The sequence below is a fragment of the Rhinoraja longicauda genome, chromosome 7, assembly GCF_053455715.1.
Source record: "Rhinoraja longicauda isolate Sanriku21f chromosome 7, sRhiLon1.1, whole genome shotgun sequence".
NCBI classification, from domain to species: Eukaryota; Metazoa; Chordata; class Chondrichthyes; order Rajiformes; family Arhynchobatidae; genus Rhinoraja; species Rhinoraja longicauda.
This window is the reverse complement of record NC_135959.1, coordinates 1,848,457-1,867,533: the sequence shown is the minus strand read 5'-3', so window position 1 is coordinate 1,867,533 and position 19,077 is coordinate 1,848,457. Positions and strand designations below refer to the sequence as shown.

The following is a 19,077-nucleotide window of genomic DNA, read 5'->3' as shown; positions in this document are numbered from 1 at the left end:
CCTCTAGTCTTTGACATAGACAAAGAAAATAGGTGCAGGATGAGGCTATTTGGCCCTTCGAGCCAGCACCGCCATTTATTGTGATCATGGCTGATCATCCACAATCAGTAACCTGTGCCTGCCTTCTCCCCAAATCCCTTGATTCCACTAGCTTCAAGAGTTCTATCTAACTCTCTTTTAAATCCATCATGTGTATCGGCCTCCACTGCCCTCTGTGGCAGAGAATTCCACAAATTCACAACTCTCTGGGTGAAAAAGTTTTTTCTCACCTCAGTTTTAAATGGCCTCCCCTTTTTTCGTAGACTGTGGCCCCTGGTTCTGGACTCGCCCAACATTGGGAACATTTGTCCTGCATCTAGCTTGTCCAGAAAAAATGTTCCCAATGTTGGGGGAGTCCAGACGATGATGTAGTCTTTGACATTGACACCCTGGAGAAAAGGTTTTCACCATCATATCCTTCTCTATGCCTCCCCTAATTTCATGAACTTTATGTCAACCTCTCATTGTAGCTTTAAACGTAGCTTTATGTCAACCTCTCATTGTAGCTACGACTCTCTGATCTGCACATCGTTCTGGCAAACCTCCTCTGCACCTTCTCCACATCCTTCCTGTAATGGGGGCGACCAGAACTGCACGCAATGCTCCAAATGGTGCCCGACCAAAGTCCTGTAAAGCTGCAGTGTGACTTCCCGTCTCAACAATGTACATTTCGGTACATGCAGTTGTACAGGGCCCTGATGAGACCACATCTTGGAGTATTGTGTGCAGTTTTGGTCTCCTAATTTGAGGAAGGGCATCCTTGCTATTGAGGCAGTGCAGCGTAGGTTTACCAGGTTAATCCCCGGGATGGCGGGACTGTCATATGAGGAGAGATTGGAAAGTCTGGGCTTGCATTCACTGGAGTTTAGAAGGATGAGAGGGGATCTTATAGAGACGTATAAAATTATGAAAGGACTGGACAAGCTAGATGCAGGAAAAATGTTCCCAATGTTGGGGGAGTCCAGAACCAGGAGCCACACACAGTCTAAGAATAAAGGGAAGGTCATTTAAAACTGAGGTGAGAAAAAACTTTTTCAACCGGAGAGTTGTAAATTTGTGGAATTCTCTGCCACAGAAGGCAGTGGAGGCCAATTCACTGGATGAATTTAAAAGAGAGTTAGATAGAGCTCTAGGGGCTAGTGGAATCAAGGGATATGGGGAGAAGGCAGGCACGGGTTACTGATTGTGAATGATCAGCCATGATCACAATGAATGGCGGTGCTGGCTCGAAGGGCCGAATGGCCTCCTCCTGCACATATTTTCTATGTTTCTGTTTTTCTATACGACATTAAAACTCTCTAAGCTCTCTCTTTTGACTGCATAGTGACCAGACGGGTGAAGGCAGGCATATCGTATACCGAGTTTACTACTCTATCTAAGGTAGACACAAAAACCTTGAGTAACTAAGCGGGACGGGCAGCATCTCTGGAGAGAAGGAATGGGTAATGTATCAGGTTGAGACCCTTCTTCAGACTGTTTAGTTTTGTTTAGAGATACAACGCGGAAACAGGCCTTTCGACCCACCGAGTCCGCGCCGACCAGCAATCCCCGCACACTAACACTATCCTACACACACTAGGGACATTTTACACTTATACCGAGTATACAAACCCAGGCCAATTAACCTACAAACCTGCACGTCTTTGGAGTGTGGAGGAAACCGAAGATCTCGGAGAAAACCCACGCAGGTCACGGGGAGAACGTACAAACTCCGTACAGACAGCGCCCATGGTCGGGATGGAACCTGGGTCTCCGGCACTGCAGCGAAAACTGTAAGGCGGCAACTCTACCGCTGCACCACCGTGACCGCCCATGGTTAGGGATGAGGGAAATGACGGTGATGTGGAGAGATAAAGAACAATGAATGAAAGATATGCAAAGAATTTCAGCGCTGAAAGATTTAAGAGCGTAAATGCAGTGGGGCACGTAGGGGTGGTCCGAGCATGTCCTGACATCAGGGGCTTTGTTTCCAGGGTGCTGATGATGAAAGTGGTATGTGACCCCACCCCCACCCACCACCACCACCACCACCCCCAGTATAAATAAGCAGGGCTTTGGATCGGACCTTTGTGTGGGGCCACGAGGGACAGCGAGCATATGGCCACACTCAGGGTTGCTCCCCCAGTCCCGCCTGGGTGAGTGACAAGATATTGTTTCATTCTGAAGGCGGCTAATGCGGGTTGTGGCCTTGAACGCGCGGACGGACCTTTAACGTCGATTCAACAAGACCACAAGTGAAGTTGAAAGATTCTTTATTGGAACGGGTGCTCTGGGCCAGAGGGGGTCTGTTCCTGCCCGCGGCAATGCTGGTGAGGGGCCGAGCCACCCCCCCTCCACCGTCCCGTGACAAGGAATGTCGTCGGGTGAACGCGCTCAGCGTTCGGTCGCCTCGACGAAGAGCGGCGTTGGAGAAGGGGGGGGAGCGTTGAACCCGACGCGCGGACGTCCTCACCGTTATCCGAGGTGGGGGGGGGGGGAGGGAGGGGGGGAGAGCCCGCGCTGAGATCGGGGTCCTTCACGTTGCTTGCAGCTGCCGCCGCCACGATCTAGGGGTCGGTCAGATCATCCACTGGTCCTGGTCTTGTTCCGCACCCTCCATGTCGATCTGCGAGCACCAATGGGTCAACAGGTGAACAGTCTTTCCAGGTGAGACAGAGGTTCACCTGCACCACCTCCAACCTCATCTATTGCATCCGCTGCTCCAGATGTCAACTTATTTACATCGGCGAAACCAAAAGCAGGCTCGGCGATCGCTTCGCTCAACACCTGCGCTCGGTCCGCGTTGGCCAACCTGATCTCCCGGTGGCCGAGCACTTCAACTCAACCTCCCATTCCCAGTCTGACCTTTCTGTCATGGGCCTCCTCCAGTGCCATAGTGAGGCCCACCGCAAATTGGAGGAACAGCACCTCATATTTCGCCTGGGCAGCTTGCAGCCCAGTGGTGTGAACATCGACTTCTCCAACTTTAGATAGTTCCTCTGTCCCTCTCTTCCCCTCCTCCTTCCCAGATCTCCCTCTATCTTCCTGTCTCCACCTATATCCTTCCTTTGTCCCGCCCCCCCTGACATCAGTCTGAAGAAGGGTCTCGACCCGAAACGTCACCCATTCCTTCTCTCCCGAGATGCTGCCTGACCTGCTGAGTTACTCCAGCATTTTGTGAATAAATACCTTCGATTTGTACCAGCATCTGCAGTTTATTTTCTTATACAACAATGGGTCAATGGTAGACACGCAGGGAAGGGTCTCGACCCAAAGCTGCCACAGCCGCACATAAAAACTACTTTTTTTCCACGAGTAGTAGCTCTACTCAACAACCAAAAGTCCGTAGCCTCTTTTTGCTCTGGTTTATTTTGCTCACATAGAAACATAGAAAATAGGTGCAGGAGGAGGCCATTCTGCCCTTCGAGCAAGCACCGCCATTCATTGTGATCATGGCTGATCATCCACAATCACTAACCCGTGCCTGCCTTCTCCCCATATCCCTTGATTCCACTAGCCACTAGAGCTCTATCTAACTCTCTTTTAAATTCATCCACTGAATTGGCCTCCACTGCCCTCTGTGGCAGAGAATTCTGGGATATGGCAGGGATATGGGGAGAAGGCAGGCACGGGTTACTGATTGTAGATGATCAGCCATGATCACAATGAATGGTGGTGCTGGCTCGAAGGGCCGAATGGCCTCCTCCTGCACCTATTTTCTATGTTTCTAGAATTCCACAAATTCACAACTCTCTGGGTGAAAATTTTTCTTCTCACCTCAGTTTTAAATGGCCTCCCCTTTATTCTTAAGACTGTGGCCCCTGGTTCTGGACTCCCCCAACATTGGGAACATTTGTCCTGCATCTAGCTTGTCTAGTACATTTACAATTTTATACGTCTCTACAAGATCCCCTCTCATCCTTCTAAACTCCAGTGAATACAAGCCCAGTCTTTCCAATCTTTCCTCATATGACAGTCCCTCCATGTTTAAACTGTAATGCTGTATTCTTAATGTTTTAATGTTTTATGCTTTATTCTTAATTGTTCTTTCTTTCTTTTCAAATCTTTTAATTAAATTTCAAAAAATGATAAGCATAACAGTGATATTGATACATAGGGATCAGGATTACATTAACAACAAATGTGGCCTTAATATAAATCCAGTTTCAAAATACATATAGGGTATAGACCTCCCAGTCTCGACGTAATTATAGATAAAAGGTTAAAACAGAACATATATATATATTTTTTTAAAGATAAAAAGAAAATAATTTGTCTATCTAATCAAGAATTTGTCTATCTCTGCCTTAAAAATATCCACTGACTTGGCCTCCACAGCACTCTGTGGCAATGAGTTCCACAGATTCACCACCTTCTGACTAAAGACGTTCCTCCTCACCTCATTTCTAAAAGAGCGCCCTTTAATTCTGAGGCTGTGACCTCTGGTCCTAGACTCTCCCACTAGTGGAAACATCCTCTCCACATCCAATCTATCCAGGCCTTTCATTAGTGTCATAGAGTGATACAGTGTGGAAACAGGCCCTTCGGCCCAACTCGCCCACACCGGCCAACAATGTCCTAGCTACACTAGTCCCACTTGCCTGCGCTTGGTCCATAACCCTCCAAACCTGTCCTATCCATGTACCTGTCCAACTGTTTCTTAAACGATGGGATAGTCCCAGCCTCAACTACCTCCTCTGGCAGCTCGTTCCATACACCCACCACCCTCTGTGTGGAAAAATTACCCCTCGGATTCCCTATTAAATCTTTTCCCCTTCACCTTGAGCCTATGTCCTCTGGTCATTATTCTGTACGTTTCAATGAGGTTCCCCCTCAACCTTCTAAACTCCAGCGAGTACAGGCCCAGTGCTGACAAATGCCCATGATCTGCTAAGCCACTTATTCCTGGTATCACAAAATGCTGGAGTAACAGCAGGTCAGGCAGCATCTAGGAGAGAGGGAATGGGTGACGTTTCGGGTCGAGACCCTTCTTCAGACTGATGCTAGGATAGAGGGAGTTGGGGGAGTCCAGAACCGGAGCCACAGTTTAAGAATAAGGGGCAGGCCATTTAGAATGGAGATGAGGAAAACCTTTTTCAGTCAGAGAGTTGTGAATCTGTGGAATTCTCTGCCTCAGAAGGCAGTGGAGGCCAATTCTCTGAATGCATTCAAGAGAGAGATAGATAGAGCTCTTAAGGATAGCGGAGTCAGGGTGTATGGGGAGAAGGCAGGAATGGGGTACTGATTGAGAATGATCAGCCATGATCACATTGAATGGTGGTGCTGGCTCGAAGGGCCGAATGGCCTCCTCCTGCACCTATTGTCTATTGTTCATCAGTCTGAAGAAGGGGCTCGACCCGAAATGTTCTTCTGAGGCAGAGAATTCCACAGATTCACAACTCTCTGACTGAAAAAGTTTTTTCTCATCTCTGTTCTAAATGGCCTACCCCTTATTCTTAAACTGTGGCCCCTGATTTTGGACTCCCCCAACTCCCTCTATCCTAGCATCAGTCTGAAGAAGGATCTCGACCCGAAACGTCACCCAATCCCTCTCTCCTAGATGCCGCCTGACCCGCTGAGTTACTCCAGCATTTTGTGATACCTTCGATTTGTACCAGCATCTGCCGTTATTCTCCTACATTCATTCCTGGAATCATTCTTGTAAACAAGCAGTCTCTGGGGCTGCAAGGCGCTAGCTCGACCGCTGCTCCACTGTGCCGCCCTTTTCCCAGCAGTTTGGGAGCACTGATGCAATTATAAACAAAGCCCATCAATGCCTCCACTCCCTGAGAATATTACAGAGATTCGGTACGTCAAAGAGGATTCTCTTGAACTTCGGCAGGTGAACAGTAGAGGGCACATTGAGAGCATATTGACTGGTAGCATCATGGCCTGGTTCAGCAACTTGAACGTCCAGGAGCGGAAAAGACCGCAGAAAGTTCTGAACACAGCCCGGTCCATCACCGGCTCTGACCTCCCCACCATCGTAGGGAGTCGGTGCCTCAAAAAGGAAGCCGGCATCATCAGAGACCCGCACCACCCTGCCATCGGGAAGAAGGTACAGGAGCTTGAAAACTGTATCGTCCAGGTTCAGGAACAGCTTCTTCCCCACAGCCATCAGGCTGTTAAACACCACAACCTCAAATAAACTCTGAACTACAATAGACTGTTATTATTATTATTATTATTATTTACAGTGTACTATGTTTACATATTCTGTTGTTCTGCAGCAAGTAAGAATTTCATTGTTCTATCCGGGACATATGACAATAAAACACTGGGCTTGTATACACTGGAAGTTAGATGGGTGAGAGGGGATCTTATTGAAACATATAAGATTATTAATGGATTGGACACCTAGAGGCAGGAAACATGTTCCCGATGTTGGGGGAGTCCAGAACCAGGGGCCACAGTTTAAGAATAAGACCATTTAGAACGGAGATGAGGAAAAACCTTCTCACACAGAGAGTCGTGAATCTGTGGAATTCTCTGCCACAGAAGGCAGTGGAGGCCAATTCTATGGATGCTTTCGAGAGAGTTAGAAAGGGCTCTTAAAGATAGCGGAGTCAGGGGGTATGGGGAGAAGGCAGGAATGGGTTACTGATTGAGAATGATCAGCCAATGATCACAGTGAATGGCGGTGCTGGCTCGAAGGGCCGAATGGCCTCCTCCTGCACCTATTGTCTATTGACTCTTATATGAGACTAGACCAAGTGGACCCATAGGGGCCCAAATCTCTCCTGCATTGGCGCAATACCCTCCCCACCCCCCTCCCCCTCCCCCTCTTCTTTCCCCCCTCCCCTTCGCCTCTCCCCCTCCCCTTCGCCTCTCCCCCTCCCCTCATCTCCCCCCTCCCCTCTTCCCCTCTTCCACTCCTCCCTCCCCCTCCCTCCACCCCCTCCCCTCCCCCCTCCTCAACTCCCCTTATCCTCCCTCCTCCCCCCTCCCTCCCCAGGAGATACATTTAAACTTTAAAATGTGAATAACTTAAAAAATATAACACCGATTTCAATGAAACTTCTTCCATTGGCACCAAAGGGACGACGGTGAGTAAGGTGGGCCTGACATTGTCGCGCTATCGTGCACCGTTTTGGCTGTAGTTCAGGAACAAACAAACAAACAAACAAACGAGAGTATCTAGATTGCCAGCGTGGGGGGGGCAGGTGGTGCGGGTCTCCACCGACCCAGTGTGGGCCTCGTTCCTCCACCCACCTCGTTTATCTCTCCATCGTCCGGGGACTCGTTGTAGTCGTTCATCTCGTCCATGTCCTGCATGTCCTCATCCTCCTCTGAGTCCTCCTCACTGTCTTCATCGTCCTCATCATCCTCCTCCTCCTCGTCGTCGTAATTCTGCTGTGGGCAAGACCGACACACCGTTAGACCGCAGCGCAGAGGAGCGGTCTAGTTTAGTTTTAGTTTAGAGATACAGCGCGGAAACAGGCCCTTTCAGCCCACCGGGTCCGCGCCGCCCAGCGATCCCCGCACACTAACACTATCCTACACCCACTAGGGACAATGTTTTACATTTACCAAGCCAATTAACCTACAAACCTGCACGTCTTTGGAGTGTGGGAGGAAACTGAAGATCTCGGAGAAAACACACACAGGTCACGGAGAGAACGTGCAAACTTCGTACAGACAGCGCCCATAGTCGGGATGGAACCCGGGTCTCCGGCGCTGCATTCGCTGTAAGGCAGCAACTCTACCGCCGCGCCACCGTGACCAGAAAACAATTAGAATACAGATGTTCCTCAACTTACGATGGGGTTACGTCCCAATAAACCCATCGTAAATCGAAAATGTCGTAAGTCAAAAATGCATTTAATACACCTAACCTACCCAACATCATAGCCACCTAAACTACCCAACATCACAGCCACCTAACCTACCCAACATCACAGCCTTGGCAGTTCCCAAAATCGTGGCTGCCTGGGAGCTGTGGCTGGCTGCTGTTGCCCAGCATCACGGGAGAGTATCGTACCGCGTGAGACGCGGACATTCTGAGCAGCGGACAGGTGTGCGAGTCCGGGAAAAGCCCGGCAATAGATCAACATTCAAACTTCGAAGTGCGGTTTCTACTGAACGTGCATCGCTTTTGCAACTACGTAAAGCCGAAATATCGTAAGTCAAAGCATCGTAAGCCGAGGAGCATCTGTATTGTGTTCAGTTCTGGGCTCCGTGTTGCAGGAAAGATATTGTCAAGCTTGAAAGGGTTCAGGAAAGATTGACAAGGATGTTGCCAGGACTAGAGGGTGTGAGCTACAGGGAGAGGTTGAGCAGGCTGGGTCTCTATTCCATGGAGCGTAGGAGGATGAGGGGAGATCTTATAGAGATGTACAAAATCAAGAGAGGAATAGATCGGGTAGACGCACAGAGTCTCTTACCCAGAGTAGGGGAATCGAGGACCAGAGGACGTAGGTTCAAGGTGAAGGGGAAAAGATTTAATAGGAATCAGAGGAGTAATTTTTTCACACAGAGGGAGGTGGGTGAATGGAACGAGCTTCCAGAGGAGGTAGTTGAGGCTGGGACTATCTGATCGTTTAAGAAACTTAGATACATGGATAGGACAGGTTTGGAGGGATATGGGCCAAACGTGGGCAAAAGGGACGTCTTGGTCAGCATGGATAAGCTGGGCCAAAGGGCCTGTTTCTTTGAAATATCACTCTATGACCTTTATCACTCTTAATGTACAGGGGCAAGTCTATATCTCTGTGAAAATGGCAGCACAAGTAGATAGAGTGGTCAAGAAGGCATAGGATACACTTGCCTTCTTCATTCACCGGGGCCTTGTGGAAGCGTCAGGGAGTCATGATGTAGCTTTATAGGACTTTGGTCAGGCAGCATTTGGAGTATTGCGTGCAGTTCTGGTCGCCCCCATCACAGGATGTGGAGGCTTTGGAAAGGTACAGAGAAAATCACGGTGGTGCAGCGGTAGAGTTGCCGCCTTACAGTGAATGCAACGCCGGAGACCCGGGGTTCAATCCCGACTACGGGTGCTGTCTGCATGGAGTTTGCACGTTCTCCCCGTGACCTGCGTGGGTTTTCTCCGAGATCTTCGGTTTCCTCCCACACTCCAAAGACGTGCAGGTTTGTAGGTTAATTGACTAGGTAAATGTTTTTTAAAAATTGTCCCTAGTGGGTGCAGGATAGTGTTAATGTGCGGGGATCGCTGGTCGGCGTGGACCCGGTGGGCCGAAGGGCCTGTTTCCGCGCTGTATCTCTGTATCTCTAAACCTAAAGCCTTTGGTCGGGCAGCATTAGGAGCATTGCGTTCAGTTCTGGTCGCCCCCATTACAGGAAGGGTGTGGAGGCTTTGTAAAGGGGGCAGAGGAGGTTAACCAGAACGCTGCCTGGATTACAGGGTGTTAGCTACAGGAAGAGGTTGGACAGACTTGGGTTGTTTTCAAATAAGGAGAGGAGTGAAATATAAAGCCGGAGGGAGGGAAATGGGTGGAAGTTGGGGTTGCCAACTGTCCCGTATTAGCCGGGACATCCCGTGGTTTGGGCTAAATTGATTTGTCCCGTACAGGACCGCCCTTGTCCTGTATTAGACCTGTGGGCCCGGACACTGTGGGCCTGGACAGTGTGGGCCCGGACAGTGTGGGCCCGGACAGTGTGGGCCCGGACAGTGTGGGCCCGGACAGTGTGGGCCCGGACAGTGTGGGCCCGGACAGTGTGGGCCCGGACAGTGTGGGCCCGGAAGCACGTGGCCACTGGCTAGATGAGGTCACGCGGGGCAGTGACGTCACCTTGTCCCGTATTTGGGAGTGAGGAAGTTGGCAACCCCAGTGGAAGTGTAGTGGAAGGATCCAGTCAGACACTCACTCACCTCAGACGCCGGCTTCCCAATGGGCACCAAGGAGGTGTTCTTTTCAGCAATACTCTGCAACTGGAAGGCAACGGTAGAGAGAAAGAAAAATTCAGGAGGCTGAGTCATGGAGTCATACTGCATACAGAGAAAACTAGGTGCAGGAATAGCCCATTCGGCCCTTCGAGCCAGCACCGCCAATCAATATGATCATGGCTGATCATCTAAAATCAGTACCCCTTTCCTGCTTTCTCCCCATATCCCTTGATTCAGTTAGCCCTAAGAGCTAAACCTAACTCTCTGTTGAAAACATCCAGTAAATTGGCCTCCACTGCCTTCTGTGGCAGAGAATTCCACAGATTCACAACTCTCTGGGTGAAGAAATTTTTCCTCACCTCAGTCCTAAATGGCCTACCCCTTATTCTTAAACTGTGACCCCTGGTTCTGGACTCTCCCAACATGGGGAACATTTTTTCCTGCATCTAGCCTGTCCAATCCTTTAAGAATTTTATATGTTTCTATAAGATCCCCTCTCATTTTTCTAAATTCCAGTGAATACAAGCCCAGTCGACCCAGTCAATAGACAATAGACAATAGGTGCAGGAGTAGGCCATTCAGCCCTTCGAGCCAGCACCGCCATTCAATGCGATCATGGCTGATCACTCTCAATCAGTACCCCGTTCCTGCCTTCTCCCCATACCCCCTCACTCCGCTATCCTTAAGAGCTCTATCCAGATCTCTCTTGAAAGCATCCAACGAACTGGCCTCCACTGCCTTCTGAGGCAGAGAATTCCACACCTTCACCACTCTCTGACTGAAAAAGTTCTTCCTCATCTCCGTTCTAAATGGCCTACCCCTTATTCTTAAACTGTGGCCCCTTGTTCTGGTCTCCCCCAACATTGGGAACATGTTTCCTGCCTCTAATGTGTCCAATCCCCTAATTATCTTATACGTTTCAATAAGATCCCTCCTCATCCTTCTAAATTCCAGTGTATACAAGCCTAATTGCTCCAGCCTTTCAACATACGACAGTCCCGCCATTCCGGGAATCAACTTAGTGAACCTACGCTGCACGCCCTCAATAGCAAGAATATCCTTCCTCAAATTTGGAGACCAAAACTGCACACAGTACTCCAGGTGCGGTCTCACCAGGGCCCGGTACAACTGTAGAAGGACCTCTTTGCTCCTATACTCAACTCCTCTTGTTACGAAGGCCAACATTCCATTGGCTTTCTTCATTGCCTGCTGTACCTGCATGCTTCCTTTCAGTGACTGATGCACTAGGACACCCAGATCTCGTTGAACATCCCCTCTTCCTAACTTGACACCATTCAGATAATAATCTGCCTTTCTATTCTTACTTCCAAAGTGAATAACCTCACACTTATCTACATTAAACTGCATCTGCCATGTATCCGCCCACTCACACAACCTGTCCAAGTCACCCTGCAGCCTTATTGCATCTTCCTCACAATTCACATTACCCCCCAGCTTAGTATCATCTGCAAATTTGCTAATGGTACTTTTAATCCCTTCATCTAAGTCATTAATGTATATCGTAAATAGCTGGGGTCCCAGCACCGAACCTTGCGGTACCCCACTGGTCACTGCCTGCCATTCCGAAAGGGACCCATTTATAACCACTCTTTGCTTTCTGTCTGTCAACCAATTTTCTATCCATGTCAGTACCCTACCCCCAATACAATGTGCTCTAATTTTGCCCACTAATCTCCTATGTAGGACCTTGTCGAAGGCTTTCTGAAAGTCGAGGTACACCACATCCACTGACTCTCCCCTGTCAATTTTCCTAGTTACATCCTCAAAAAATTCCAGTAGATTTGTCAAGCATGATTTCCCCTTCGTAAATCCATGCTGACTCGGAATGATCCTGTTACTGCTATCCAAATGCTCAGCAATTTCGTCTTTTATAATTGACTCCAGCATCTTCCCCACCACTGATGTCAGACTAACTGGTCTATAATTACCCGTTTTCTCTCTCCCTCCTTTCTTAAAAAGTGGGATAACATTTGCTATCCTCCAATCCACAGGAACTGATCCTGAATCTATAGAACATTGAAAAATGATCTCCAATGCTTCCACTATTTCTAGAGCCACCTCCTTAAGTACCCTGGGATGGAGACCATCAGGCCCTGGGGATTTATCAGCCTTCAGTCCCATCAGTCTACCCAAAACCATTTCCTGCCTAATGTGGATTTCCTTCAGTTCCTCCATCACCCTAGGTTCTCCGGCCCCTAGAACATTTGGGAGATTGTGTGTATCCTCCTCAGTAAACACAGATCCAAAGTAACGGTTTAACTCGTCTGCCATTTCTTTGTTCCCCATAATAAATTCCCCTGCTTCTGTCTTCAAGGGACCCACATTTGCCTTGACTATTTTTTTCCTCTTCACGTACCTAAAAAAACTTTTGCTATCCTCCTTTATATTATTGGCTAGTTTACCCTCGTACCTCATCTTTTCTCCCCGTATTGCCTTTTTAGTTAACTTTTGTTGCTCTTTAAAAGAGTCCCAATCCTCTGTCTTCCCACTCTTCTTTGCTATGTTATACTTCCTCTCCTTAATTTTTATGCTGTCCTTGACTTCCCTTGTCAGCCACAGGTGTCTCTTATTCCCCTTAGAGTCTTTCCGCCTCTTTGGGATAAATTGATCCTGCAACCTCTGCATTATTCCCAGGAATACCTGCCATTGCTGTTCTACCGTCTTCCCTGCTAGGGCCTCCTTCCAGTCAATTTTGGCCAGCTCCCGCCTCATGCCTCTGTAATCCCCTTTGCTATACTGTAATACCGACACTTCCGATTTTCCCTTCTGCCTTTCCATTTGCAGAGTAAAACTTATCATGTTGTGATCACTGCCTCCTAATGGCTCTTTTACCTCTAGTCCCCTTATCAGATCAGGATCATTACACAACACTAAATCCAGAATTGCCTTCTCCCTGGTAGGCTCCAGTACAAGCTGTTCTAAGAATCCATCTCGAAGGCACTCTACAAACTCTCTTTCCTGGGGTCCATTTCCAACCTGATTTTCCCAGTCTACCTGCATGTTGAAATCTCCCATAACCACCGTAGCATTACATTTGTGACACGCCAATTTTATCTCCTGATTCAACTTGCACCCTATGTCGAGGCTACTGTTTGGGGGCCTATAGATAACTCCCATTAGGGTCTTTTTACCCTTACAATTCCTCATTTCTATCCATACTGATTCAACATCTCCTGATTCTATGTCACCCCTTGCAAGGGAATGAATATCATTCATTACCAGCAGAGCAACCCCACCCCCTCTGCCCACCTGTCTGTCTTTTCTATACGTCTTTCATCATATGTCAGTCCCACCATCCCGGGAATTAACCTGGTGAACCTACACTGCACTCCCTCAATAGCAATAATGTCCTTCCTCAAATGAGGAGACCAAAACTGCACACAGTACTCCAGGTGCGGTCTCACCATGAAAACAGGCCCTTCAGCCCAACCTGTCCACGCTGACTAAAATGTCCCATCGAAGCTGATCCCATTTGCCTGCATTTGGCCCATTTCCCTCTGAACTTTCAATCTGCAGATGTTGGTGGCTGGTCTGAAGAAGAATCTTTACCCAAAACGTCACCTATCCATGTTCTCCAGAGATGCTGCCTGACCCGCTGAGTTACTCCAGCACTTTGTGAAACGTCACCTATCCATGTTCTCCACAGATGCAGCCTGACCCGCTGAGTTACTCCAGCATTCTGTGAAACGTGACCTATCCATGTTCTCCACAGATGCTGCTGAACCTTTCTTGTCCATCAAACAATGTAATGTATTTCATACGTATTTGTACCTGTCTCTCTCATAGCCTTCATGGTCAGATCAAGATCCCTGCAGTTACAACAACTGAGACTTGAAAATGGCACCAAACTGGCGACTCTGTACACTGTAGGAAGGACACCCCAGTGGTATGAATATTGATATTTCTCACTTCAGGTAGCCCCGGCATTCCCTCTCTCTCCACCCTCCCCCACCCAAGTCGCACCAGCTTCTCGTTCTCACCCAACAAAACAGCCGACAACGGCCTGCCTTTATCATCGTTACTTTTTTGCATATCTTTCATTCATTGTTCTTTATCTCTCCACATCACCGTCTCTATCTCTCGTTTCTCTTTCCCATGACGAGTCGGGTCTCGACCCAAAACACCACCCATTCCTTCTCTCCAGAGATGCCGCCTGTCCCGCTGAGTTACTCCAGCTTCTCGTGTCTGACTGTGTATGCTGTCTCAGTGTACTACTGCTAATCAGTACGGTACCTGAGATGCTAATCTAAGAGGTATCTAATTGTTTATGTAGTGATACTTGTACTGAACTGTGTACAAACATGAATTTCACTGTACCTCGTTACATTTGGCAAATAGACAGTAGACAATAGTGCAGGAGTAGGCCATTCGGCCCTTTGAGCCAGCACCACCATTCAATGTGATCATGGCTGATCATCCACAATCAGTACCCCGTTCCTGCCTTCTCCCCATACCCCCTGACTCCGCTATCTTTAAGAGCTCTATCTAGCTCTCTTGAAAGCATCCAAATAAAGTACCAAGTACCAAAAGTACCACTTTCTCGGCAGCTCGTTCCACATACTCCACCACCCTATGTGGAAAAATGTCCCTCGGGTCCCTTTCAACCTTTCCTCCCCATATCCCTTGATTCCCTACTCCTGCACCTATTGTCCATCGTCTATTGTCCATTGCCCATTGTCTGTTGTCCATTGCCCATTGCCCGTTGTCCATTGCCCATTGTCCATTGCCCATTGCCCAGCGGACGGAGGCACTGACCCAGGCCTGGTGCTGATTTTCCTGCTGCTGAAGGTCACTTTCATCCACGCATGGCCGGTCCAGGTTAAACCATAGCGATTCCGTCACTCGGGGGAAGAGGGAGGGAAACAGCATCGACATCCTGGACACAAGACAAAATATTGAACACCACCCACAAACCTGCCGAGAGCCCAGATTTGTGCTCACGAGCGACAGGAGCAGAATTAGTCCATTCAGCCCATCGAGTCTACTCCGCCATTCGATCGCGGCTGATCTATCTCTGCCTCCCAACCCCATTCTCCTGCCTTCTCCCCATAACCCCTGACACCCGCACTAATCAAGAATCTATCTATCTCTGCCTTTAAAATATCCACTGACTTGTGGCCTCAACAGCCGTCTGTGGCAACGAATTCCACAGATTTACCACCCTCTGACTAAAGAAATTCCTCCTCATCTCCTTCCTAAAGGAACGTCCTTTAATTCTGAGGCTGTGACCTCTGGTCCTAGACTCTCCCACTAGTGGAAACATCCTCTCCACATCCGCTCTCTCCAAGCCCATCTCTTTTAACAGTTCGTTCCCAGCTGTTATCAGTCAACTGAACCATCTATCACCGACCAGAAAGCAGTGCTGAACTACAATCAATCTCATTTGGCATTTGGAGACTCTCAAACTATCTTTAATCGGACTTTACCTTGCACCAACCATTATTCCCTTACCATGTATCTGTACACTGTGAATGGTTCGATTGTAATCATGTCTAGTCTTTCTGCTGACTGGTTAGCACGCAACAAAAGCTTTTCACTGCACCTCGGTACACGGGACAATAAACTCAACTCTCTGAAAGTACAAATGCTGCATTAACAGAGTTACTCCAGCACTCTGTGAAACGTCACCTATCCATGTTCTCCGGAGATGCTGCCTGACCCGCTGAGTTACTCCAGCACTCTGTGAAACGTCACCTATCCATGTTCTCGAGATGCTGCCTGACCGGCTGAGTTACTCCAGCACTCTGTGAAACGTCACCTATCCATGTTCTCGAGATGCTGCCTGATCCGCTGAGTTACTCCAGCACTGTGAAACGTTACCTATCCATGTTTTCCACAGATGCTGCCTGACCCGCTGAGTTACTCCAGCACTCCGCGAAACGTCACCTGTCCATGTTCTCCACAGATGCTGCCTGACCCGCTGAGTTAAAAAGGGAATTTGTGTACTTTTTATAGGGAAACAAACCCTTCGGCCCATCGAAACATCCCATTTTCCAGTATTTCTCCGTGCCAACGAGTGTCAAGGCATTGTCTGAGGGGCGGTGGAATTGGAGGTGGGGTAGGGGGAGATGGAGTGGATGAGTGGGGGGGGAGGAGGGGGGCGGATAAGGTGTATAGAGTGGAGGGGGGTTGAGGGTCCTACATCACTACAGGCCTTGGGTCGACGGCTCGCTCTGGCCGCAGCGCTGGCGCCACGGGGCTGAAGTGAGTGCCCCCCTCTCCCCTTCCCTGTCACCCCTCTACGAGGAACGGGCCCAATGGGTACACTTGGTCTCGTATATATTACTAAAACTCCCATCTTGTATGTACGTTCCCGAAATACAGCCAAAACGGTACACGATAGAGCAGCAATATTAGGCCCACCTTACTCACCATTCGCCTACGGTGTGCAGTATAAAGTTTTGTTCACGTTGTTGCGCTATCGTGTACATTTTTGTCTGTATTTCGAGAACATACATATATACACATATAATATATATATATATATATATATATATATATATATACAAGATGAGATCGCTATTTTGATCCAATACTTCCGTGTTCGGCGTCACAATGGGAACCCAACGGGTCATGTATGAGATCGCCATTTTGATCTAATAAACAATAGGTGCAGGAGGAGGCCATTCGGCCCTACGAGCCAGCACCGCCATTCAATGTAATCATGGCTGATCATTCTCAATCAGTACCCCGTTCCTGTCTTCTCCCCATACCCCATGACTCCACTATCCTTAAGAGCTCTATCTAGCTATCCTTAAGAGCTCTAATATGGCATCACAACAGGGGAGGGTTGCCGGGCCCGGCATCGGCACAGCAGCACCGGGAGGACCGGCGCCCGTCCCAGCGTGCCCCGCGCCTGACCTTCCTCCCGTGGTGCAGCGCGGCGGCAGACAGAGGGTCAAAGAAGATGGCCGCCGGCAGGACGAGCGTGGATCAGCGCCTTGCGGCCGCTCCCCTACTGCTGGCCGCCCCGATGGCCGCCCGGGGCTGGGGTGGGTGGCTCCCTCTCCCCTTTCACTGCTGTCACAACGGGGACCCGTCTAGAGCTTATTGAACGGGAGCCTCTGCTTCCACCCTCCTCACCGGCAGCGAGATCCGTTCCAACCATGGGCGGCACGGCACGGCGGCGCAGCCGGTAGAGCTGCTGCCTGACAGCGCCAGACCCCTGGGACGATCCTGACCACGGGCGCTGTCTGTGTGGAGTTTGTACGTTCTCTCTCTACGATCGTGTGGGTTTCCACCGGGATGGGGAGAGGGATGGGGGGGGGGGGCATGGGGAGAGTTCAGAAGTTCTAGGAGTAGAATTAGGCCATTCTGCCCATCAAGTCTACTCCGCCATTCAATCGTAGATAATCTATCTCTCCCCATTCTCCTGCCTTCTCCCCATAACCCCTGACACCCGCACTAATCAAGTGTTGATGGGGGGGGGGGGGGGGGGGGGGGGCAAAGACAACAGGTGCAGGAGGAGGCCATTCGGCCCTTTGAGCCCACACCACCATTCAATGTGATCATGGCTGATCATTCTCAATCAGTAACCCAGGGGCGGAAAGTGGAGGGGAATCGGAGGGCGGTGGGAAGGTTGGGGACGGGGGAGACGAAGAGAGAGGGGATGGGGGGGGGGGGGGGGGTGTGTAGGGAGGGGACTGGGAGAGGGATGAGGGGAGAGAGAGAAGACGGGATGGGGAGAGGGGACAACACGGGGAGGAAGGTGAATAAACAGACTGTGGTCCCCAGGAGAGGAGGGAGGGAGGGAGGGGAGGGGGGGACCTTGGTGAACCTCTCTCTCTCTCTCCCACTCCCTGTCTGTCTCTCTCTCTCTCTCACTCACACTCACACTCTCTCCCCCTGCTCTCTCTCTTCTTTTTTTCTCTCCCTCTCCCCCTCTCTCCCCCCCTCTCTCCCCCCCCTCTTTCTCTCTCTCTCTCCCCCCCCTCTCTCTCCCTCTCCCCCCCTCTCTCTCCCTCTCCCCCCTCTCTCTCTCTCTCCCCCCTCTCTCACCGTTTCTCTCTCTCTCTCTCACCGTTTTTCTCTCACCGTTTCTCTCTCTCGCGTCCTCTTTGGAGGGGACGGAGCCGCCCTGTCGCCCGCGCAGGAAGTGGGTCCGCTGCCCGCCGGTCCCCGCCGCCGTAGGTGCTTCACCAAGGTTCCGCCCCCCCTATCCCTCTCCCCCTCCCCTTCCCTTCCCTTCCCCCTGCCTCTGCCCCTCCCCTGCCCCAGCCCCTCCCCTGCCCCTCCCCCTCCCCCCTCCCCCTCCCTTGTCCCTCCCCTCCCCCTCCCTTGTCCCTCCCCTCCCCCTCCCCTGCCCCTCCCCCTTCCCCTCCCCTCCCCTGCCCCTCCCCCTCCCCCCTCCCCCCTCCCCTCCCCTGCCACTGCCCTGCCCCTCCCCCTGCCCTGCCCCTCCCCCTCCCCCTGCCCCTCCCCCTCCCCCCCAGCTTTGTGTCATCCGCAAACTTGGAGATTCAGCCCATCAAGTTTACTCTGCCATTCAATCGTGGCTGAACTATCTCTCCCTCTCAACCCCATTCTCTCAACCCCTTCTCCCTATAACCCCTGACACCCGTACTAATCAAGAACCTGTCAATCTCTGAGTTCATGGAGCATAGAAAAGGTCCCTTCAGCCCAACTTGTCCATGCCGACCGAGATACCCCATCTGCACACGTCCCAACTCACACATTCACACCATAGGAGCAGAATTAGGCTACTCCACCATTCGATCATGGCTGATCTATCTTTCGCTCTCAACCCCATTCACCTGCCCAAGTTTGGCCCATATCCCACTAAACCATGTACCTGTCCCAAGTGTCTTTTAAATGTTGTGATAGTCCGAGCTTCAACTACCTCCTCCAGCAGCTTGTTCCATACACCCACCACCCTTTGTGTGATAAAGTGGCAGTATGGCAGTAATTCTCCAGACACGATGGTTTAAGTTAGATTTATTGTCACGTGCACCGATGTACAGTAAAAAGCTTTGTTCTGCATACTATCCAAACAGATCAGATAATACTATGCATGGATACAATCAAGTCAAACTCAAGTACAACAGGCAGAGCAAAGGGGAAGATACAGAGTGCAGAATATAGATCTCAGCATTGTAGCGCATCAGTTCCACAGACAAAGTCCAATGTCCACACTGGGGTAGAGGTGAATCGGACAGTTCCTTAGCATGTTGTCCCATATACCGAAATACAGTAAA

At 50.0% G+C, this 19,077-nt stretch overlaps 1 protein-coding gene across 4 annotated transcripts; it reads right to left on the bottom strand.

Annotated features, from left to right (window-relative positions):
- Nucleotides 1–2,059: 2,059 nt before the first annotated feature.
- Nucleotides 2,060–18,027, bottom strand: anapc15 (anaphase promoting complex subunit 15). Of its 4 annotated transcripts, none has more exons than XM_078401968.1 (5): nt 17,918–18,027; nt 14,639–14,759; nt 9,848–9,907; nt 7,231–7,371; nt 2,060–2,644 (listed from the first exon to the last, which is right to left on the bottom strand). In XM_078401968.1, exons 2-5 carry the CDS (start codon nt 14,756–14,758, stop codon nt 2,597–2,599), a joined length of 369 nt encoding a protein of 122 aa, XP_078258094.1. In that variant the 5' UTR covers nt 14,759; nt 17,918–18,027; the 3' UTR covers nt 2,060–2,596. The 4 variants fall into 4 exon arrangements, with proteins under 4 accessions (XP_078258094.1, XP_078258093.1, XP_078258095.1 ...); XM_078401967.1 differs by having other exon boundaries at nt 17,904–18,020; XM_078401969.1 differs by having other exon boundaries at nt 7,231–7,368; nt 17,904–18,020.
- Between the last annotated feature and the right edge of the window lie 1,050 nt (nt 18,028–19,077).